The sequence below is a fragment of the Salmo salar genome, chromosome 16 (genome assembly GCF_965601325.2).
Source record: "Salmo salar chromosome 16, fSalSal1, whole genome shotgun sequence".
NCBI classification, from domain to species: Eukaryota; Metazoa; Chordata; class Actinopteri; order Salmoniformes; family Salmonidae; genus Salmo; species Salmo salar.
Window position 1 is genome coordinate 38,553,216 of NC_138306.1, and position 25,911 is coordinate 38,579,126.

General features: G+C 43.4%; 1 protein-coding gene across 3 annotated transcripts in view; it reads left to right on the top strand.

Annotated features, from left to right (window-relative positions):
• Nucleotides 1-25,911, top strand: part of LOC106573622 (synaptic vesicle glycoprotein 2B) — a 45,733-nt gene that overhangs the window by 6,932 nt on the left and 12,890 nt on the right. For 2 of the 3 annotated variants that reach the window (XM_014148838.3, XM_014148837.3), the window contains exons 2-3: nt 16,694-17,442; nt 25,239-25,419. In XM_014148838.3, the coding sequence (XP_014004313.1) occupies nt 16,980-17,442; nt 25,239-25,419 (644 nt within the window). In that variant the 5' untranslated portion in view covers nt 16,694-16,979. The remainder of the gene's footprint in view (nt 1-16,693; nt 17,443-25,238; nt 25,420-25,911) is intronic. The other variant, XM_014148839.3, reaches the window with a different exon arrangement.

Genomic DNA, 25,911 nt, shown 5'->3' on the forward strand with positions numbered 1-25,911 from the left:
CTTTACTGAGGGAGTGTGTGTGAGGGGACAGGCTGCTTCCTGCAGTGGAAAGGAACATATGCATTATTTATTAATAATAATCTTGCCTATGCAAGGCAGAAGCAAAGCACGGCGGTGCATTACTGTCTTTAGATCACATAACCAGAGCTGGCCTGTTAGCACGTTATCCTCCTAAGAAGACAACAGCCAGAAAAAGCCCACTTACACTCTCTCTTATCCTGCTGTCACAAGCAAAGTGTGGACAGATGGGAGGGTGGAAAGGGACTCCCATAAGCACCCTCCATACCAGGACAAGGAGGAGGCCAGTGGGCCCAGAGAGGTCCCTGGGTATTTCAGTCACGTTTTATCTGTATTCCACATTCATCTTGACCACGATCAGGAAGAAGATCGTATGTGTGTAAGAGCTAAATCAAATGCTCCAGAGCAAAATATCCAACATTTAGAAGTTGACAGGATATCTTAGACGATTAGATCTCTGAGATGGCTGGTGTGCTTTGAGATAGGGCTGATATGGTGTGTACCAATAAAGTGTTGCTGGTACAATGTGTGTTTAATCAAAAAAGACAGGTTGAGGGGAGACTCGATATTAAGCAATGGGACGAAACATCAATGCTTTGCTGCAACAGGTTCTGTAGTTAACTTAGATGCCCAAGGGAAAATAACACAATCGAAGGTTTACTTTCACCTTGACAATCTGACAGTTTGTCCCTGTTGAACGGTCGAGAGAATGTTGTTTTCAATCCTGTACGTCTGATGATCTATACAGGGACAATATGTAGATTCTAAAAAGTGAAAACACCAGGACTATGTTAATACCAGGTAGCAATACTTCATGCAAAAAGTTAAACCCCAAAACATATATAACTAAATAGATTCATTCTAAATATTTAAAGGTAATTTAATCTGTTTGAATTTGATGGTCAATCTATTTGGAGAAATGCTGATTGTTATAAAACAAATACATTAATCAAATGCCAAATACTTACTCAATGCTCTTTGTATGTACCAGGGACATTGTGTGGTTAGTTCAATTTACTGTGGGTTGAGAGCCAGGACCAGTGGTTTGTTTTTATAGTGGGCCCTCCACTATAGAGTGAGGAAATCGACTGACAGGCCTTTTCTCAATTAGATTTGCTCAACTCCTGCATCCTCACTCCTCCAACCTCTCTAGCCTCCTTTTAAAAAAGGTCAAAGGTAATCGAGGAGAGGTGACAAGGAATGTGAATGGAGATGAAAATGCTCTTGTTTGAAATAAGCTCCGTTTCCACTCGCTCATCATCAGGAAAATTATGTTTACAAGAGTGGATTTCAAAAGAAACTTGTAAAGTGATAAAATGAATTAAGTAAGTTATAATTAAAATGATTAGTACCACATTGTTTTTAAATGTCTGCATGCTTTTCTCCTGCGACTATACAACAGCTGATTCAAAGGGTGTTTGGCAGATATCAAAACTCTTCCGCGGTAAGGTACACTTGTGCTTCTTCGCCAAAAGGAGGCTATAGAGGGGAGGACCGTCTTCCGTTTGCCTGCTAACGAATTGGCACTCCTCGACCACTCGGCCACTTATCGGTTTCTGGGTCACAGAGCAGAGAGGAAGGAGGATGGACTTTTGCCCAAACGAGAAGAAGCCATAGAATATGCTAATGCTTGTACACATACAAAATCATTGCCTGCAATCTACGCAGATTGCATTTGTGGCAAGAAAATATTAATTTTAAATAAAAAGGACAACTTCAGTAATGTTACATTCATGATACTATACATTAGAAGCTCTATCCGGTGAATCATCAAAACTCTTCAAAAATGGTTGAAAGTATTCCTTCTAACGCTAATTGCTTAAGAGTCTATTGATGCTATTTAGCTGTACAGCTGAGGGCTTTGGGGGCTGAAAATACTGTGGTACAGACTGTCCCTGAATATGAATCTTTAATATACTGCACTTTAAAGCATCTCTCTCTCTTTCTCTCCCCGTTCTCTCTCTTTCTCTCCCCCATTTTCTCTCTTTCCCTTGTTCTCTCTTCCTTTTCATGACCCTCCTTCTCTCTGTGGCCTCTTTGAACACCTTAAGGTGTGTTTTGAAGCTTTGTTCTTTTATTTTATCTGCTGATGCCATTCATAATGTTGAATTTTACCGCTACAGTACGTCCCTGGACATTACATAATTACAACAAAATGGTCTTCCAGAACAATACCAGTAATGAAAATAGCATAGCAATGTCCTTCCTGAGACCCATCTCAGAGAAAGCGTCTCTCTCTGGCTCTAGGATGGACGGTTGTAGGAGGCAGTAAATAGAATGTGCAGTCAGACGCCAGTGGGTTCTTTAATATTTAACCATGAGTTACAGCAGCATAGCGGCACTTCTCCTAACGACACAGAAGATCCTGCACTTCATCTTAAACCCACGGCTCAGCTATCATCACTGAACCTCTTCCAGTGGACCCTTTGCTCTCCCCTCAGGTCACAAAGGCTGTTCAGACCCATGCCATCATATTTCATTTAACACATGTCAAGCAGCTTAGGGCTTCCCAACTGATTCCCTGACTTTGCCATTGTGACCATTCCTTTTGAAGTGAGTGATAGCTGCCCAGGGATATTGGTCATAGGAGACATGTCCTCTGTGTGCCTGAACATTGGACCCTGTTGGTGCACACAGTGATTAGTCTCTCCCCACAGCCACTGTAGTGAGAAAACACAGTGACAGTCATTGGGAGCTCGTCAATAACATCATGATGAGTTCTAGTCCGAGGTTATTATCTCAGCTCTGTCTTTGGTGATCAGTAAAGCTACAATAGATGGTATGGCTACCTCATGATGACACACTGCCAGCAAAGGAGGTACCATCGGCGGTACTATGTCATTAGCAATCTTCAATTGTTACCTGGGAATGACGATCATTTATGACCAATGGTTTACTCTAACAATATATACAATCTCCTGTGCTGAATCATTGGTCACACAGCAATGTCATTAGGACACTTGTTGAATGACACTGATGAGACTGGCCGGAACTGAACGGTGGGTTCAATTAACAAGAGGCTATGAGAATGATCCAGTAAATTCAATTTTATCCGTAGAACGTGCCCCATAGCAAACTGGAATCTCTCGGTCCATTGGTAGTGTTCTTAAAGAACTGAGGGCCAGAAAGTGAATCAATAACAAATTATTGAAACTAATGTGTGCTCTGCTCTATGTGCCTTGAAGCATAGCGGTACACACTGGAGGGCCGAGTAATAGACGTCGGCCTCCCCCTCTCCGTTTAATGGACCTCTCACTTTTATTTCTCCCTCTTTATTTGCGGGGTGGATGATAGCATGAGACCAGCACACTGCCACCCTTCAGCCTGGCCCCTGACTGGCACAACAGGCCTTATAACATATATTTTGTTACCTCACCCAGGGATGGCTTGGTTTATATCTCTGATATTTACCATACACCCGAAATTGGGATGTATCAGAACATATCTATCTTATTTGTATGTGAGATGTTTATGAAATACATCGCAATTGAGAGGTAGTGATAGTGATGAAGATAAAAAATAATACTGCCAGAGCAGAACCATGAAATTAGCCTACGTGTGAGCATTTTCATTTGCTGAGACTACAATGTCTTGCTCGGTTTCTTGAGCAGATGTTAAATGAGTAGGTTTTGGCTTCAGTTCTGTTTTGGACTAAACTATGAGTCATTGCCTTTATGCGCAAAAAGCTCCAGCAAACTTTAATGACGTAACAACACCGAACACTTGGTACAGTATTCTTCCCTTTATAACAAGATTCACTCAAGCATCAGATCTGAATCTGATACACCAGATGCTTAAAACAAATCTCTTTTGTTTTAGCACTAATTAAGATCAGAATACAGACATATGTAGCTCTAACAGAGATATACAAATATACACAATGGTATCCTCACATCACATCAATTAGTGGGAAGAGGAGATGAGATGGAATGATAGGACAGCACATTTTTTTAAATCTTTTATCCCTTTTCGTGATATCCAGATGGTAGTTCCAGTCTTGTCCCATCACTGCAACTCCCGTACGGACTCAGGAGAGGCAAAGGTCGAGAGCCATGCTTACTCCGAAACACGACCCCACCAAGCCGCACTGCTTCTTGACACACTGCTCGCTTAACCCAGAAGACAGCTTCGGAGGAAACACCGTACAGCTGGCAACATAAGTCAGCATGCATGTGCCCGTCCACCACATGGCATTGCTAGAGCGAGATGGGACAAGGACATCCCAGCCAGCCAAACCCTCCCCTAACCCGGACGACGCTGGGCCAATTTTGCACCGCCTCATGGGTCTCCCGGTTGCAGCCAGCTACAGCACTGCCCAGGCTCGAACCCAGATCTGTAGTGATGCCTCTAGTACTGCAATGCAGTGCCTTAGACCGCTGCGCCACTCGGGAGGCCAGTTACAAACACTGACGTGAAGAGAACTCTTTTAAATGAACACGTATGCAATAGAACAAGCCAGCATCATTAGCTATGTTTCCACACCTAAAAACTACACTGCTCAAAAAAATTAAGGGAACACTTAAACAACACAATGTAACTCCAAGTCAATTACACTTCGGTGAAATCAAACTGTCCACTTAGGAAGCAACACTGATTGACAATACATTTCACATGCTGTTGTGCAAATGGAATAGACAACAGGTGGAAATTATAGGCAATTAGCAAGACACCCCCAATAAAGGAGTGGTTCTGCAAGTGGGGACCACAGACCACTTCTCAGTTCCTATTCTTCCTGGCTGATGTTTTGGTCACTTTTGAATGCTGGCGGTGCTTTCACTCTAGTGGTAGTATGAGACGGAATCTACAACCCACACAAGTGGCTCAGGTAGTGCAGCTCATCCAGGATGGCACATCAATGCGAGCTGTGGCAAGAAGGTTTGCTGTGTCTGTCAGCGTAGTGTCCAGAGCATGGAGGCGCTACCAGGAGACAGGCCAGTACATCAGGAGACGTGGAGGAGGCCGTAGGAGGGCAACAACCCAGCAGCAGGACCGCTACCTCCGCCTTTGTGCAAGGAGGAGCACTGCCAGAGCCCTGCAAAATGACCTCCAGCAGGCCACAAATGTGCATGTGTCTGCTCAAACGGTCAGAAACAGACTCCATGAGGGTGGTATGAGGGTCCGACGTCCTCAGGTGGGGGTTGTGCTTACAGCTCTACACTGTGCAGGACATTTGGCATTTGCCAGAGAACACCAAGATTGGCAAATTCACCACTGGCGCCCTGTGCTCTTCACAGATGAAAGCAGGTTCACACTGAGCACATGTGACAGACGTGACAGAGTCTGGAGACGCCGTGGAGAACGTTCTGCTGCCTGCAACATCCTCCAGCATGACCGGTTTGGCGGTGGGTCAGTCATGGTGTGGGGTGGCATTTCTTTGGGGGGGCCGCACAGCCCTCCATGTGCTCGCCAGAGGTAGCCTGACTGCCATTAGGTACCGAGATGAGATCCTCAGACCCCTTGTGAGACCATATGCTGGTGCGGTTGGCCCTGGGTTCCTCCTAATGCAAGACAATGCTAGACATCATGTGGCTGGAGTGTGTCAGCAGTTCCTGCAAGAGGAAGGCATTGATGCTATGGACTGGCCCGCCCGTTCCCCAGACCTGAATCCAATTGAGCACATCTGGGACATCATGTCTCGCTCCGTCCACCAATGCCACGTTGCACCACAGACTGTCCAGGAGTTGGCGGATGCTTTAGTCCAGGTCTGGGAGGAGATCCCTCAGGAGACCATCCGCCACCTCATCAGGAGCATGCCCAGGCGTTGTAGGGAGGTCATACAGGCACGTGGAGGCCACACACACTACTGAGCCTCATTTTGACTTGTTTTAAGGACATTACATCAAAGTTGGATCAGCCTGTAGTGTGGTTTTCCACTTTAATTTTGAGTGGGACTCCAAATCCAGACCTCCATGGGTTGATAAATTGGATTTCCATTGATTATTTTTGTGTGATTTTGTTGTCAGCACATTCAACTATGTAAAGAAAAAAGTATTTAATAAGATTATTTCAGTCATTCAGATCTAGGATGTGTTATTTTTTTGAGCAGTGTATATATCTCAAACACCTACAGTGTCGAATGAAAATATTGTGGTTGAAGGGTTTCCATTACTCATTTAGGCAAATTGCGCATTAATATATTGGCGACAGCTTGTATGCTCTCCCACCTATCTGTTTCATGTCTCAGGTAGCCCGTGAAAGCCAACATGGATAGAACGTAATAATTGACTAATATTTGCATATTGTAATAATTCTCATGTGCCAACGTATCGCCTCGGTTGATGACATGGTGAAACGTGCACTCTTGTAGATCTGAAGTAATTAGATGGTGAAACTTGCCAACCAACCAGAAAAGTAAGATGAAGAATTTCAGGTATTCTTTAAAGTAAGGACAATCCATTTTCGTCAAAGAAAATTGATTTTGCAAGACGTAGGCATTTACAATTAATTGTGGGGTGGAGCTTTATAGTTATGCGGTGTTATCACGTGCCCCGTAGTCTACCGTCATAATTATTTGCCAATCATAATTTATTCGAAAAACAGTTTCCATCATCATTTGTCTTAATAAAGAAAGTTCTACAGAAGAAAAATCCACCCATGTCGAACAGATAAAAATGTGGTCGATCTTTAGAAAATGTATCCTATATCTGCTGTTGTCATTACACATGTCGCAATGATTTTTTTTGCGACATTGCGTTTGTCGAATAAACCTGGGTCAATGGAAACCTGCCTAGTAACAGTTTAGTGAGATGTTTTCAATCAACTTCCGAAGCGTTCTATAAAGTACTGTATTCTTCCAACCAAACAAACCTCATAGTCCTATAGTGTCCTCTATATTCTTCTAATGGCCTTGGAGATATACATTGATGCATGATAGAGAAAGGCATAGATGGAGTCAAAGCCAGGTGGAGTCAAAGCCAGATAGATGGAGTCAAAGCCAGGTAGACAGACTCAAAGCCCAATAGATGGAGTCGAAACCATATAGACGGAGTCACAGACGCCATAGATAGATTTATATGGTTCTGGATAGAGTACCTACCCAACTGAAAGGCACAAGCTAGTGTTACGTAACTCCCAGCTGGGCATGGTGTCAGCAGAGAGAGAACCACGGCAGGATGGGCAGGACGGGGCAGTAACCTGAAATACTCTGGATCATGGGAGAAGTGTTGTCCTCTGACTAGAGAGAGAGAGCGAGAGCGAGGATGCTCACATGAGACAGAGTTTATTTTGTTTGTTTTCAGAGCGGGACAATGAAAACGGGTAAAAATTGACAACCTGGTTTGAGATGAGTTACGAATGGCCTCCTATGCCACTTTTCAGGGTAAGCTTTCACATTTCCAATGCTACAACAACTAATGTCGAGATTAGATCCAGTCAAGGAATAGGGATGTCAACGTGCTCTAATAAAACCAGCCTACTCGTGTGTAGAAAGACACCAATGAAAGGGAGGGAGGGTTTTTTCATTCAGTCAGACATTCATTTCCTTCTCATACGCAGCAATAAAAGCCATCCTTCACTCCTGACTTTATCAGTTCAGTGTTGACATCGAAGCATGGAGTGCTGCATCTTTTATGTTTGGCCCTGTTTTTCTGCTGTTGGAACAATAATCTAAAGCTTTCGGAGCAGCGCTGGACATAATTACATTTCTGCAGTCTTCAGCAAGATTAAATTGTGGGGCAGTCGATCTCAATGGCTGATTTCTCTCTGTCCCTTTCACACACTCTTGCTCTCTCTCTCTGCATTAGTGTAAGAGTGGGCCCTTCCTTGTGGTTAGAGAGAGAAAGAGATGGAGAGGTACTATTGTCCAGTCTGAACACAGATCGGGGGGGGGGGGGGGGGGGGGGGTCTGTCCAGTCACTGAGAATAAGTGGGCTGGCTGAGGTTTAATCTCAATGCGAGGGATTACAGACTGTGTACTGTGTTAGTTCCAGCCAACCACCAGTCTCATTGGTCAACATGTATATTCCATCCAGCCATGCCAATAATCACCATGACACACACCCTCTAAAGACTTCTTACTTTGTTAAATATGGAGATTTTGGGTGTGCGTTGCATGCCTGCCAATTAGTGCAAGTTGTTATACATACAAACTGAGAATTATATCTATACCTGTTCAGATGTCATCAATATGTCATGTATGACATTTGGCTTCCCATGGTTCATGTTGGCTGACTAACCTTTTCCTCAAACATTGATGTGGCCTGATTAGTCAGGGGGCAGACACAGAGGTTGTTAGAGAAGGTTGCTACTGTATTATTAAGGTTGCCACAATCATGTGTGCAGACCTGATGCAGCACCCAAGTGCTCTCTGCTGTGCTGTCGCTGTAGCTCCACACTGGTTCTCATGTGCCTTTCTACTTGATAATCTGCATTATGCCAGTTTCTGGTCCTTTGATCCCTGAGGCAGTAATGATGTACTACTGCCTAAGAAAAAACCTCATCATCACACTTATAGATTATTTGAACATTATGCGCAAAAAATTCTAATATCGGTCCCATGATTTGAATTGGATTTGTGCCACAAATGCTAAAACATTAGCATTTGGAAACAGTGCCAACCACTGCCAGGGAAACTAAACCAAAGCATGGATTGCTGTAATACCTTGTACATAGACAGCTTACAGGGTAAGGAGACCAATGTGTCACTTTGTAATTTTGGTGAACTTTCCCTTAAAGAACAACACCAGGAACATAAAATATAAAACAAGGCACAAGGCGCTGATCGAGGATCAGGTCACCCCTGTCCATGTAATCTTATTCATGGTGTCATCTAAAAGGAAAAACTGATCCTAGATCACATTCCTACTCAGACACTTGATAGATATGCTGCTCCTTACATAAAGTCAGGAGAAACCAGTAGAATCCTGACCATGGAAACAGAGACCATTTGTATGTATCAGGTTGACACAGATTCATGCCTGCAAACCACCTGCAGTTTCCCTCAGATGTAGCCTACGTAGGCAGCAGGTACCAAGGGAGTGACCATCCGTAGCCTAGATAGAGAGTTTTTCCTAGCCACCATGCTTCTACGTCTGCATTGCTTGCTCTCTGGGCTTTTAGGCTCGGTTTCTGTATAAGCACTTTGTGACATCTGCTGATGTAAAAAGGGCTTTATAAATACTTTTGATTGAAATACATTTGTTATATGTTTGGAGGAGTCCTCCCCTTAGACATGCAGAGAAAGGTCATGGATGCAAATGTATATGATACAGGCTGAAATCATCACATCGTCTCATAACGTGATTTAATAATGAGAGGGCAGAACAAATTGTTTATTATGAAGACACCAGCATATCAGAATCACTGCTCACCCACTGGACACACCCTGGTTGAATCAACATTGTTTCCACGTCATTTCAAGGAAATGACATTAAATGAACGTGGAATTAGACGTTGAATTGACGTCTGTGCCCAGTGGGCAGGGCATAACCTGGTGAGTCAGCTATGATAGCATTATAGTGTTGTAATGTTATAGACCCCAAACAAAATGTAGCTCTTGCCGCAGAGTCTATTTATGCAATACGGGTGTGGAATATGGCCAACATACCACAGCTAAGGGCTGTGCTTAGGCACGATGCAACACGGAGTAGCACGGCTGTCAGCCAATCAGCATTCAGGGCTTGAACCACCCAGTTTATAATGGTATAATTCTCTGGCATCTGGAGTGGAAGTTGTGACTCGTGCCTATCCTGTGCCAGAATGCCTCGCTCAGGATGTCTCTACCTGGTGTAGTCGTGGTGGTGCTCAGTGTCAGGAAACAGAGACTGTCCTCTCTGGTGACACTACACTGGGAGAGGGGCTGGCACACACTCAGCTCACAGACAATAAAATGGTGGTGCAAGGAAAGCATCACTGTATTGTAGTGGTAATCAGCTCCAGGTCAGTTCTAGTAAACTACCTACACACCACTGTCTGGTGTAGAAATACTGGAGATTACTTGATCTGTTTTTGTTTGTGTCAGATTCATCCAATGTTTATGTGTTAAATATTACATTTCTTCTGAAGAGGAAAATATACACTGAGTGTACAAAACATTAGGAACACCTTACTAATATTGAGTTGCACCTCCTTTTGCCCTGAGAACAGCCTCAATTCGTTAGGGCATGGACTCTAAAAGTATTCCACAGGGATGCTGGCCCATGATGACTCCAATGCTTCCCACAGTTGTGTCAAGTTGGCTGGATGTCCTTTGGGTAGTGGACCATTTTTGATACACACAGAAACTGTTGAGTGTGAGAAACCCAACAGCGTTAAAGTTCTTGACACACTCAAACCGGTACGCCTAACACCTATACAACCACTTAAACATTTTGTCTTGCCCATTCACCCTCTGAATGGCACACATGCCCAATCCATGTCTCAATTGTCTCAAGGCTTTACAAGTGACTTCAATAAGGATCATAGCTTTCACCTGGTCAGTCTGTCATTGAAAGTGTTCCCAATGTTTTGTACACTCAGCGTATGAGCAGTCTGTATGTAGCCTAGGGAGTGTCTGCCTCAATCACTTAAATCAATCAGAAGAAACAATATCAATATATAAACCCCATATTCACTCTGGCATTCTGCCTCTGGAAAATGTTGATTCATATAGATGAGCATAAACAAAAATATACATGTAGCTGGATATTCCAATATGATTTAAGGGAGCTCCTTATTGCCCTTTCCATTGTCTATAAAATACACAAGCACCTTTTCTGAATTGTTGTCATTACTGAAGCAGGAACAGGCAGCCAATACCACAATACACAGTAATCATCAAGTAATGGCCCTTCATTTACCAAGCTCACTTCAGACATCCACCATGATATCCTTCACCACAGAATGGCCTTTTCACTCAGTTTCTGGAAGGAGGCTTAGTGTGCATGAAATGGTGTCTGTGTAAAAGGAACTGTTGTTTCTCATGTCATGCTCCACTCAAAATAATGTGCTTTAGATGTTTTCAAAGCAAATGGTAGAGAGATCAGTTTGATATATATCCTTTAAACTAAATACCACAGCACTGGATGGGCTCAGCTGATTATCACATAACCTTTATTTGCAATTTATTGCATGGTCTGAGTAACACTATGAAAGAGCACTTGATCGCACCACAAAATATGATTTCCCTACCAACACATTCAAAAGGCTATAGATTCTAAATCATCCACTCCATGAGAATGAAAGAAGACAGGTTGAGTAGGATTAATTTCAGTCGGCAAGAACAACACAATGTTAGGCTGTCACTTCACACTGTGGGTAAAGCCTACCCATCCTGATACCTGCTGGTGATTTGGCAGGAAAAACTGCTAACTATCATATAAAACTGAAATATTTAGCAAACTATAAACGCAAATGTTCTTAGACACACTCTAGTAACCTCAGCTCCATAATAGTGTAGAAGATTTTGTTATAGTGTCTATATGCCTCAAAGCAATCTCCATTCAGGGGTCAATTCCTGGGCAGTTGAAAGGACATATTATATTGGACTGGCGCAAGTAACACAGTATAATATGCCACTCTGTGCTTTGATAATCACCTACTATTTTGCATTTTGTTGATATTTCTAATGTTGCTGCTTCCCACGTAAAGTCAAATATTGTTCAGACATTGGTGAGAAGGAATCGCTGTTTGAAAAGCACATCTCTAGGCTACCTGCAAAGTGTTCTACCTTGCTCAAGGATGATTCGATTCCCATAGACAGCCTCCTGTGTCAAGCTTCCTGTGTCACATTATGACACTACTGTTATTGACAGTCTATTGCTTATTCAATGAGTTGTTCAAATCTTTGATTCCCTGCTGCTGGTTCCCTCCAGAGGTCTGTGCCCTCTCCTGGTGTTTGAGAGTGCCTTCCGTTCATCATGTCATCACAATAGAACAGAGAAGGATTCATTCAAACGTAATGTAGCTATGTAGTAAGATTCCTGCAAGCCTGATATTTAAGCTGTCTTTACCTGGTGCTCCCTGCATAATATAAATGAAATAGACTAAAACATATTTTTTTAAACCACATTTAAACCAAAACAAGAAAGGGCCATTATCTACAGCAGTGTTTCCCCCAACAGCACACATTTTTGTTGTAGCCCCAGACAAGCACACCTGATTCAACTTGTCAACTAATCATCCAGTCTTCAATGACTTGAATCAGGTGTTTTGTCCGCGGCTACAACAGAAATGTGTGCTGTTGAGGTTACTGGAGGCCCGGAGTTGGGAAACGCTGACCTACAGTGCTGGACTCGTACACACCTCAAACTCAACCCTGGACATCGAAGCCAGTTCCATTAAATGTTTTCAGGGACTGATTTAGACCTGAGACAGCAGGTGTGTGCAATTAATAATCAGGTAGTACAGCAGGCTCCGAACCTCATAGGGTAAGAGTTGAGTAACCCTGTCCTACACGGTTCTCACATGCCATACATTTGTGTTTGATCAAATGTTTTACTGTACTGTCTTGCAGTCTTTATCCGACAGTGAATTCAACCATTTACACCTCATTGTGTTGTACTCTGCTACCAGTACTTGTAGAACAGAGCATGGGTTAGCTACTGATCTCTTTCCCTCTCTGTCCAATACCTGTTCTGTCTCAGAAAGGAGCCGCTCATCACTCTGGGATCTCAGAATACAGGATATCAGGTGGAGTTGGCAACCATGCTGAAAGTGATTCCCTCCCTGAGCCAAGTCCATATGGGCATCGTGACCTTCACTTGTCTTAGTCAACAAACAAGGAAGTGGCACTAGAGTAGGTTCAGCAGTATAGAGGCAGGGCCAAGGCTTTCAGTATGCATTTCAGTACACACTACATGAAGAGAAATAGAAGAAGGAAAATATATATCCTACATCAGTGTTATTCAAATCCAGGTCTCAAGCTGCTGCTGGTTTTCTTTTCTACATCACAGATAATTGATAGATATTCAGTTTTGTACTCCACAGTATAATCGATTGGTTAGAGAGCCCACTCACCTGGGTTCTGAAACAGTCCATTATTAAGAGCCTAGAGGGGCAGGAGGAAAACTAGCAATGCTGCAGAACTTCAAGGCCCATATCCCATGTTCTTCATGGTCTTGCCACCGCAATATTAAACAAAATACACTACATGACCAAAAGTATGTGGAAAAAGCTGAGGGATGGGCCTGGAAAAATGTAACCCCTCTCTAATTCATAGACAGAAGTTTGGATGTAAGGACTGACCATCCATGAGCTCAACATGATCGTTTTAACTATGCTTTCAGGCTATACAGTGTTTGTTTACATGTACATTGTTTACAAACCTTGGAGTAAAACAATCTTATTTTGGGTACAACAGTTAAACTAAACTCATGAGGCATTTATAAGTTATATTCTTTAAGAATAAATGGGTATATATAATTAATTTATGAGTCCAAAAATGTATGTAGCAACTAAGGATTCCAGCTTTAAACTAAACACAGATGGACAAACAATATCATTCCGACAGCTATGGAATTAGGCAGGGGGAACAGCTGCTGCAAAATGTATTATAAATTGATTTTACTCAGACAACCCTTTTCAAACTAGTGGGAACAATGCCTTAGGGAGCTCTCGTCCCATGCGTTACTAATGATACTATACCTCATGGCAGTCTTAAGCAGTCTTCTTTTCCTGAACCCCTATTCTATTCATGCAGTATGATTGTATCATACAAGACAACCCTCCAATCTGTCACAGGTATTGCTTTGCTCCTCTTTGCTCCCTGTTCTCATCCGATTTGCCATTAATTTCCTCTTTGTAGAGAGAAGGGCCTTGGTGCATGAGTGCTGTGTGAACTAGAGTGCTTGCATGGAGAGGCGAGAGAAGGCTGCTGTATGGCTGAAGGCAGGCAGGCTGGGTGGGTGGGTGTGTGTGAATGAGGATGGGAAGTGTTGATTAGATGTCAGAGAGGAAGACATACACTATTTATACAAATGTATGACCCCTTAAAATGTGTGGATTTGGCTATTTCAGCCACACCCGTTGCTGACAGGTGTATAAAATCCAGCACACAGCTATGCAATCTCCATAGACAAACCTTGGCAGTAGAATGGCCTTACTGAAGAGCTGTTATTGTGAAGTGGAAACGTCTAAGAGCAAAAACGGCTCAGCCGTGAAGTGGTACGCCACACAAGTTCACAGAATGGGACCGCCGAGTGCTGTAGCGCGTAAAAATCATCTGTCCTTGGTTGCAACACTTACTACCGAGTTCCAAACTGCCTCTGGAAGCAACGTCAGCACAAGAACTGTTCGCCGGGAGCTTCATAACATGGGTTTCCATGGCCGAGCAGATACCGACAAGCCTAAGATCATAATGCACAATGCGTAGCGTCTGTTGGAGTGGTGTAAAGCTCGGCGCCATTGAACTCAGTTGAAACGCATTCTCTGGAGTGACGAATCATGCTTCACCATCTGGCAGTCCGACAGACGAATCTGGGTTTGGTGGGTGACAGGAGAACGCTACCTGACCCAATGCATAGTGCCATCTGTAAAGTTTGGTGGAGAGGAATAATGGTCTGGTGCTGTTTTTCATGGCTTGGGCTAGTCCCCTTAGTTCCAGTGAATGGAAATATTAACACTACAGCATACAATGACATTCTAGATGATTCTGTGCTTCAAACGTTGAGGCAAAAGTTTGGGGAAGGCCCTTTCCTGTTTCAGCATAACAATGCCCTCACGCACAAAGCGAGGTCCATTCAGAAATGGTTTGTCGAGATCGGTGTGGAAGAACTTGACTGGCCTGCACAGAGCCCTTACCTCAACCCCATCAAACACATTTGGGATGAATTGGAACGCCGACTGTGAGCCAGGCCTAATCGCCCAACATCAGTGCCCGACTAATGCTCTTGTGGTTGAATGGATGCAAGTCCCCGCAGCAATGTTCCAACATCTAGTGGAAAGCCTTCCCAGAAGAGTATAGGCTGTAATAGCAGCAAAGGGGGGACCAACTCCATATTAATTCCCATGATTCTGGAATGAGATGTTCGACGAGCAGGTGTCCACATACATTTGGTCATGTAGTGTAGATCCAGGGAATCATCATCCACACACACACACACACACACACACACACACACACACACACACACACACACACACACACACACACACACACACACACACACACACACACACACACACACACACACACACACACACACACACACACACACACACGCAGTTCCTGGCTTGGCCCCCTGGGTCTCCTTATCCGTTTAATGAACCAAAGAAGATGCCCATGTACCTTCCAGGGTCCCTCATTACACCATGATTAAAATGCAGAAACAAATGAATCCTATTCTCATTGACTACCACTAAAAAATAGGCTATTAAATACTCAAAGGTTGGCTGATATAGAATATTTAGTGGGGTAGATTCACAAAACTTCTAAAAGATTCAAAAAGTAGAGATAATTCTCAGTGAGTTACTTTTGCCTCATTCCTAACAGATGAATGATTAGACTCTGATGCCCATGTGGCAACACTTCCTCGACAGCAGCAAATAGTGTCATCTCAGTGTCGTGACATGGTGGGAACAAGTGATAGAGAGGAGGGGGAAGGTGGAGTGGAGGCATCCTATCCAGAGAGCCAGTAGAGACTAGTGACAGCCAGCCAGCGTCGCCCAGGGCGAGACAAATCTCATTTGTAGCATTACCAGGCTCTTTGGTGTGTGAGAGGGCTGAAGAAAAGGCCTGCTTGTGACTGTGACAGTGTGGCTTCCCTCCCTCACTGCTCAATGGCTATAGAGATGTAAAGAGCACTGCTATGGGGTGGATTAGTGGGGGAGATTCGTTACCGTTCCGCTGATCTCAATATCAGAATGAATTTTCAGAGGTTTAACAAGAATCTAGATTCCAATCTGCACCATATGAAACTTTAGAATAATTTACAATTATAAAACGGGTTGTTTGGATCCTGGATGCTGATTGGTTGATAGCAGGGAGTAATAGCACCACAATCCTCGCATTCTCCGGGTAAAGCATGTTAACAGTTCCATTAGAATTATCAATGCGCATCCACTGTCCCACAACCCAGCCAGTTAGTTTATAAACTGTACAGAGAAATTGTGAAAGTGATATATATAATTACACAATTATAAGGCTCATCAGGTATGGGGTGCCTTATTATTGTTGTCATTGTTGTGTTTTAGTGTTAGCTGAATGGTCTGGGAGGTTATTACATTATACATCTAGTCTATGACCTGAGGTAGCTTATTGTTAGTAAGTACATATATAAGTAGCAATAGGAATTCTCTAAGGAACATATTGAAATTGATCATGTTAAGAAATTATTTTATCATGCCAGTGAACAAATGAACCCCCTGAGGTATATTCATTCAACTTGAAACACTTAAATTGTTTCAGTATTGAGTACATTAGAACAGCAAAAATGGTCTCATTATAAGCCTTTGGTGTGGTAACAAATTAGATTGAAAACTAAAGTGCAGGATAACAGTTTTATTTCTTCTGTTCTAAGAGAGAAGAGCAGGCAGATATCAGGGCTGTCACACAGACCGAATAGATAAATACAGTAGATAGGCCATATGCAGTAGATCCCAATAATATACAGTATGTCTGAGTTCTAGTGTCAGCTCCCAGTCAAATCTATTCAAAATGAAGAAACATTCCCATGTGTTCTGAGTAAATCAACAGAGTATTGATGTTGTTATCAATCATAAGAAATATGGATGGCATAACTGAATAAACTTCCTCTTTCAGGTTCAGCATGAGGCCTTGTGAAGAACTGAACAGTCAAAGGTAGTTATTCGAAAACAATCATTATTGTTCCAGTCCAGGTATTGTTCAAAAGATTACATGAACAACACCCTCCTCAGATTAGCAGAACAGGAACAAGAAACAGCTACAGCGTAGCACCTGGAATATCAGAACACATACGGAGCAGAACACCGGACCAAGGTGCCCAGAATTATGCCAATCTAGTCAGAATCACCTGAAGGATCATACTGCAACATTGCTGACTTGGCTGTAACGTCTCAGCGATAGCATGGCTGACCCTTACCAGAACAATGTGTACCAGCAGGGAGGAGGTGACCCCTATGGCACCTACGGAGAGGGAGGAGACCAGGAGGGCTACGGTTACCAGGGCGAGTCCTACCCTCAGGAGGAGGATGCAGCCAGCGATGCCACGGAGGGCCATGATGACGAGGACCAGATGTACGAGGGGGAGTACCAGGGGATCCCCCACCCTGACGAGGTGAAGGCGGCCCAGAGGGCAGCGAGGGCCAAGGTCAGGCAGGCTCAGGCAGGGGCCACAGAGCTGGATGAACTGGCTGAGCAGTATGAGGACATCATGGAGGATTGTGGGCATGGACGGTTCCAGTGGACCCTGTTTATAGTGCTGGGCCTGGCCCTCATGGCTGATGGGGTGGAGTGCTTTGTGGTGGGGTTCGTGCTGCCCAGCGCGGAGAAGGACATGTGCTTATCCAATGGAGAGAAAGGCATGCTAGGTGAGTCATGGCTAAATGCCAATACTTGTTCGAAGACATACAACCCATATTAACACTTGTCTTCTATAATGTCTTGGTCAATTCATTCTGGGGAAAAGGAATAAGAGGCTGAATTAATAAGATGCTGAATTAAGAATGTGAATTGACCAATTGACCCATTACTGAATTGTAATGGGAAAATAATAATGTTATATCTTCAAAAAGTCTTACTTAAAGTACTGATACCAAATTAAATAATTTATCTGAGGACACAATTCAGTCCCTGCACGACATTCTGTGGATATCAGTGCAAACTGTGTAAAATCAAAGCTAAGTTGTGGATTGTATTGGGGACGGTTCCAGCCAGTACCCGCCTTGCAGTCAATACTAGCCGGCAGGTACTTAGGTGCTCCGTAAATTAGAAAAGTTCTCAAATAAGCTAATGGCACAGTTGGTTTCAAGATGAATCTGGATGCTTTTTATGCTCTACTTTACTTCAATATATTCCTGCTTAGTGAAGCAGGGGGAAAATGTATTATCTATTTCTCCACAGCAAATAACACAAATTTTGGCATCCGGAGCGATCTGCGGCATGCCACCAATCACACTGATTGAGACTATGCAGTATTTTGTTTGAGGGAAATGTGGTTCTCTCTCCGTTCCACCCTAACAAAAGCAGCTAGCTATATGCAAAAGTTGCTCTCAGAGACTGCCGTAGAATATTGCAACACAAAAAGCAGCATCCAAATGTAGAAAGTTTTCTACTCAAAGGCAAGATGAAAGTTCACCTATCTATAAGAACTGACAGAGATATATCAAACTAGACTTGAGAAAATGGGGTTGAGAATAGGACTTCTTTGAAGAGACACATTGTTCTAGTGCAGTGGTGGATTTGAAATTCAGCGTCAGACACCACTTTGAAACCTGTGGGTGGAAGCTGTCCAAGGAGACAAGTATCTGGGATGAGAGGGCAGTTTTTTCTCCCTCTCCCCAGCCTTCCCAGCCTCAGCGGCCCAGCAGGCTGTACTGGTTGGTAGTACTGAGTCAGCAGGTGGCTGAGGAGAGGAGATCAATAGCCACTCTACTGACCTTGTGTCTAGGATACATACTGTTCGCCTGCTACTTCACTTCCCTTTGGCTAACTACACTCTAGCAATCACAATCACGAGCAACTTTAGTTCACTGCACTGTATATTCTGTAGCCCTCAGATCTCAGACTGACTCACATAGACAAAGTAATTGCCCTTCTGGGATAATTTTTGTATTTTTATTGAATGAAATTGAATTGAATAAATAGGGTGGAGTCATGCAACTTTTAGGTACTCAGAGGATACAGGATATGCTGGATCATACACTGAACAATAATATAAAAGCAACATGTAAAGTGTTGGTCCCATGTTTCATGAGCTGAAAAAAAGATCCCAGAAATGTACCATATGCACAAATGGTTATTTCTATCAAATTTTGTGCACAAATTTGTTTACATCCATGTTAGTGAGAATTTCTCCTTTGCCAAGATAATCCATCCAACTGTCAGGTGTGGCATATCAATAAGATGATTAAACAGCATGATCATTACACAGGTGCACCTTGTGCTGGGGACAATAATATACCACTCTAAAATGTGCAGTTTGTCACACAACACAACGCTACAGATGTCTCAAGTTTTGAGGGAGTGTGCAATTGGTATGCTGACTGCAGGAATGTCCACAAGAGCTGTTGCCAGAAAATGTAATGCAAAATCCTCTACCATAAGCCTCCTCCAAAGTCGCTAGAGAGAATTTGGCAGTATGTCCAAATCAAATCTAATTTTATTGGTCACATACACATGGTTAGCAGATGTTATTGCGAGTGTAGCGAAATGCTTATGCTTCTAGATCCGACAGTGCAACAGTATCTAACAGGTAATATATAACACTTCCACAACAAAACCTAATATTTAACAAATTCCACAACAAAACCTAATACACACAATCTAGTAAAGGAATGGGATAAGAACATATAAATATAAAATATATGGATGAGCAGTGACAGAGCGGCTAAGATGCAATAGATAGTAAAGAATAGATAGTGAAGGATACAGTATACAGTATATACAGATGAGATGAGTAATGCAAGATATGTAAACGTTATTAAAGTGGCATTATTAAAGTGACTAGTGTTCCATTTATTAAAGTGGCCAATGATATCAAGGCCGTAGGTAGGCAGCCACCTCTCTGTGCTAGTGGTGGCTGTTTAACAATCTGATGGCCTTGAAATAGAAGCTGTTATTCAATCTCTCTGTCCCAGCTTTGATGCACCTGGACTGACCTCGCCTTCTGGATGGAAGCGGGGTGAACAGACAGTGGCTCGTGTGGTTATTTGTCCTTGATGATCTTTTTTGCCTTCCTGTGACATCGGGTGTTGTAGGTGTCCTGGAGGGCAGGTAGTTTGCCCCCGGTGATGCGTTGTGCAGACCGCACCACCCTCTGGAGAGCCCTGCAGTTGTGGCTGGTGCAGCTGCCGTACCAGACGGTGATACAGCTCAACAGGATGCTCTCGATTGTGCACGTGTAAAAGTTTAGTGAGAGTTTTCGGTGACAAGCCACATTTTTTCAGCCTCCTGAGGTTGAAGAGGTGCTGTTGCGCACACTGTCCATTTCAGTTTGTCGGTGATATGTACACCGAGGAACTTAAAACTTTCCACCTCTCCACTGCTGTCCCGTCAATGTGGATAGGGGGGTGCTCCCTTTCCTGAAGTCCACGATCATCTCTTTTGTTTTGCTGACATTGAGTGAGAGGTTATTTTCCTGACATGACACTCCGAGGGCCCTCACCTCCTCCCTGTAGGCTGTCTTGTTGATGTCAATCAAGCCTACCTCTGTAGTGTCGTCTGCAAACTTGATGATTGAGTTGGAAACGTGCATGGCCACGCAGTAGTGAGTGAACAGGGAGTACAGGAGGGGGCTGAGAACGCACCCTTGTGGTGCCCCAGTGTTGAGGATCAGTGGAGTGGAGATGTTGTTTCGTACCTTCACCACCTGGGGGGCGGCCCGTCAGGAAGTCCAGGACCCTGTTGCACAGGGCGGGGTCGAGACCCAGGGTCTCAAGCTTAATGATGAGTTTGGGGGGTACTATGGTATTGAATCCTGAGCTGTAGTCAATAAACAGCATTCTTACATAGGTATTCCTCTTGTCCAGATGGGATAGGGCAGTATGCAGTGTGATGGCGATTGCATCGTCCGTGGACCTACTGGGGCGGTAAGCAAATTGGAGTGGTTCTAGTGTGACAGGTAGGGTGGAGGTGATATGATCCTTGACTAGTCTCTCAAAGCACTTCATGATGACAGAAGTGAGTGCAAGGGGCGATAGTCATTTAGCTCAGTTACCTTAGCTTTCTTGGGAACAGGAACAATGGTTGCCATCTTGAAGCATGTGGGGACAGCAGACTGGGATAGGGATTGATTGACTGACACACCAGTCAGCTGGTTTGCGCATGCTCTGATGACGCGGCTAGGGCTGCCGTCTGGGCCGGCAGCCTTGCGAGGATTAACATATTTAAATGTTTTACTCATGTCTGCAACGGAGAAGGAGAGCCCTCAGTCTTTGGTTGTGGGCCGCGTCGGTGGCACTGTATTGTCCTCAAAGCATGCAAAGATGTTGTTTAATTTGTCTGGAAGCAAGACGTCGATGTCGGCGACGGGGCTGGTTTTCTTTTTGTAATACGTGATTGTCTGTAGACCCTGCCACATACGTCTCGTGTTTGAACCGTTTAATTTCGACTCCACTTTGTCTCTATACTGATGCTTTGCTTGTTTGATTGCATTACGGAGGGAATAACTACACTGTTTGTATTCGGCCATGTTTCCAGTCGCCTTGCCATGATTAAATGCGGTGGTACGTGCTTTCAGTTTTGTGGGAATGCTACCATCAATCCACAGTTTCCGGTTAGGGAATATTTTAATAGTCACCGTGGGTACAACATCTCCTATACACTTCCTTATAAACTCGCTCACCGAGTCAGCGTATACGTCAATGTTATTGTCTGAGGCTACCCGGAACATATCCCAGTCCACGTGATCGAAGCAATCTTGAAGAGTGGAATTCCTTTGGTCAGACCAGCGTTGGATAGACCTAAGCACGGGAGCTTCCTGTTTTAGTTTCTGCCTATAGGAGGGGAGCAACAAGATGGAGTCATAGTCAGATTTGCCAAAAGGAGGGCGGGCCTCACATCTGGCCTCACAACCGCAGACCATGTGTATGGAGTCGTGTGGGTAAGCGGTTTGCTGATGTCAACGTTGTGAATAGAGTGCCCCATTGTGGCGGTGGGGTTATGATATGGGCAGGCATAAGCTACGGACAATGAACACAATTGCACTTTATTGATGGCAGTTTGAATGCAGAGATACCATTATGAGATCCTGAGGCCCTTTGTCGTGCCATTCATCCGCCGCCATCACCTCATGTTTCAGCATGATAATGCACGGCCCCATCTTGCAAGGATCTGTACACAATTCCTGGGAGCTGAAAATGACCTAGTTCTTCCATGGCCTGCATACAGCCATTGAAGAGGATTGAGACAACATTCCATAGGCCACAATCAACAGCCTGATCAACTCGAAGGAGATGAATCGCGCAAATGGTGGCAACACCAGATACTGACTGGCTTTCTGATCCACGCCCCTACCTTTTTATTAAGGTGTTTATTAAGGTGCCAACAGATGCATATCTGTATTCCCAGTCATGTAAAATCCATTGAATAGGGCCTAATTTATTTATTTCAATTGACTGATTTCCTTATATGGACTGTAACTTATATGGACTGTTGCATGTTACGTTTATATATTTTTTCGGTGTAATTATCTTGTTTAACATCTAGATTTAAAAGGAACAAGTTAGCAGCTTTTCTGTTTAAGTGTGGCATGATTACAAATTCAGTCAGGTATCCTATTAGTTATTCACTATCTCATCTTGCCCTAAATGTTGCTCTTTACAGTAATTTAATTTACATTTTATCCAATGCCCCTCAAAATGTTTCAGTCCAAATGTACAGAATACACTCCAGTTTATTTCAATGGTTTAGATTTTGACTTCCTAACCATAATCAATCAGCCTCAATGGGTCTACAAAAATGCCTCTAATTCACACTTTCACTGTGATCACTGCATACATTCTGACTCAATGGCTGTAAACTGTCCAATCAGAAGGCAGAGTGGCAGCACTGTCACTGTTCTACAGGGAGAGGAGGTTGGGGGATTGATCCTCATCTCCATATGTTTATCCGTTGACAGCAGGCCCGAGTCTTCGCTCTCACACCAGTCATCACCCACACCCCCCATGGCATTGCCATCTGCAGTGACATCATGCCACCATGCCAGGCGCTGGCACTTGGCACAGGATGCTGGTGGTAAAATGTGTTATTTTTGGGAGATTCATCCCCAGTGATAGGGTTGGGTTGATAGCCTACAGGTAAGTTATTTCACTTATATTTCACTGTATCACAATTCCAGTGGGTCAGAAATGTACATACACTAAGTTGACTGTGCCTTTAAACAGCTAGGAAAATTACAGAAAATGATGTCATGGCTTTAGAAGCTTCTGATAGGCTAATTGACATAATTTCAGTCAATTGGAGGTGTACCTGTGGATGTATTTCAAGGCCTACCTTCAAACTCAGTGCCTCTTTCCTTGACATCATGGGAAAATCAAAAGAAATCAGCCAAGACCTCAGAAATACATTGTAGACCTCCACAAGTCTGATTCATCCTTGGGAGCAATTTCCAAATGCCTGAACGTACCACGTTCATCTGTACAAACAATAGCACGCAAGTATAAACACCATGGGACTATGCAGTCGTCATACCGCTCAGGAAGGAGACACGTTCTGTCTCCTAGAGATGAATGTACTTTGGTGTGAAAAGTGCAAATCAATCCCAGAACAACAGCAAAGGACCTTGTGAAGATGCTGGAGGAAACAGGTACATAGTATCTATATCCACAGTAAAACGAGTCCTATATCAACATAACCTGAAAGGCCGCTCAGCAAGGAAGAAGCCGCTGCTCCAAAACCGCCATAAAAAAGCCAGACTACGGATTGCAACTGCACATGGGGACAAATATTGTACTTTTTGGAGAAATGTCCTCTGGTCTGATGAAACAAAAATAGAACTGTTTGGCCATAATGACCATTGTTATGTTTGGAGGAAAAAGGGGGAGGCTTGCAAGCCGAAGAACACCATCCCAACCATGAAGCACGGGGGTGGCAGCATCATGTTGTGGGGGTGGTTTGCTGCAGGAGGGACTGGTGCACTTCACAAAATAGATGGCATCATGAGGCAGGAAATTATGTGGATATATTGAAGCAACATCTCAAGACATCAGTCAGGAAGTTAAAGCTTGGTATGCAACTGGGTCTTCCAAATGGACAATGACCCCAAGCATACTTCCAAAGTGTGGGAAAATGGCTTAAGGGCAACAAAGTCAAGGTAATGAAGTGGCCATCACAAAGCCCTGACCTCAATCCCATAGAACATTGGTGGGCAGAACTGAAAAAGTGTGTGCGAGCAAGGAGGCCTATAAACCTGACTCAGTTACACCAGCTCTGTCAGGAGGAATGGGCCAAAATTCACCCAACTTATTGTGGGAAGCTTGTGGAAGGCTACCCACAACGTTTGACCCAAGTTAAAGAATTTAAAGGCAATGCTACCAATACTAATTGAGTGTATGTCATCTTCTGACCCACTGGGAATGTGATGAAAGAAATTAAAGCTGAAATAAATAATTCTCTCTACTATTATTCTGACATTTCACATTCTTAAAATAAAGTGGTGATCCTAACTGGCCTAAAACAGGGAATTTTTACTAGGATTAAATGTCAGGAATTGTGAAAAACTGACTTTAAATGTATTTTGCTAAGGTGTATGTAAACTTCCGACTTCAACTGTACTTATCTGGAGCGTAAATTAATAGGCTTTATTACCCAAGGTTAGAAAATACTGTAATTTCTGAGGCAGAAACACATACACCTTCATGATTATATCAAATGTCAGCATTTAGCGTACTTAAACAAAAATGCTTGATGCAAGCATTCATTACATGCTAAGAATTGGTGTTCCAGTCAAGTTTTGAGAGATGGACAAATGCACACATTAAATACTGTTAAGTTTCTTTTCAGACACCCTGCTGACAGGTTAAAGCCCTAAAAGTGGTATGACATAGAAATATGATACCTGTTAAGGCTTCACAAAATACCATTCAAGGCTATTCAATTTGACCAAAATACATTTTTCTGTCGTTACCTTAGAAACACGATTTTACCTCTCTGACCTAGCCTTGAGAATGAGTCAGAATGCAGAGTACAAAAATATATTTACAAATGCACAACTATTCCAAAAATGTTTTTATTCGTTTTTTGGGTATTTTCAGTTCAAATATATTGTATTACACCGACAGATTTCTCAATACTGCCCATAGGACATTGCCCTCCACTGCCTGTCTGTCAGGAGGGATGTACAAGCCTGTCCCCTGGTGGACAACATCAAAAGTGGCACCAATGTCCAGATATCCAGTTTCAGCATTGCTGCCGAGGCTGTGGTAGTTGTTGAGCATTCAAAAACAAATCTGTATACTGTATGTCATCAAAGGTGTTTCCCTAAAATACAGTTCTGTGATCCATAAAAGCACACCACATCACCAGAATGTATGGTCACCTCAAGTGTGTTGAGGGAAATCTACCTTCCCCTTTATTCACTGAGTTCATATCACTAGATACATGTCTGCTAGTGAACTGTACCTGTGCTGGCTACTGACTGTGTCTTGCCTTTCTCTCTCTCCTGCAGGTTTGATAGTGTTCCTGGGCATGATGGTTGGGGCGTTCATCTGGGGAGGCATGGCAGACAAACTGGGCCGCCGGAAGTGTCTGATCTGGGCACTCACCATCAACTGTGTCTTCACCTTCCTCTCCTCCTTCGCCCAGGGATATGGCTTCTTTCTCTTCTTTAGGCTCATCTCCGGCATCGGGTAAGAAAGACCCCCGCCTATAGAGAGAGGGGAAACAAGGGATGATTTTCTATTTGAAGGAATTAGGGTTGTGACTGGGATGCTATAGGACAAGTGAACATGATCCTTTCTACCTGATAAAATATACTTTGAACAACGTAACGGTTACAAAGCCACAGCCTCTGAAGAAGCTACATGGAAGAGGCAGTAGTTACTGTAGGACTTGTGCTAGATTACACTTCCTCCCATGTTCAGCACATTCAGAGCTACTCTCCTCCTCCACCTACAACAATGCAGCATTGTGCTGTCTGAGAATAGCGTTGTTCCACAGGGATGTAAGCAAGCTTTGCATACTGACTCCAGAATCAGGTCAAAGCGTATGCAAAAACATTGTGTATAAAGATTACCTCAGCTGGAGGAGCATGGTGTATTAGACTATTGTGTATCTATGTATGGTTGGATATTAGTGGAAGCTCAAACTACTGACCTTAAACTACTGACCTTTCGGAAACT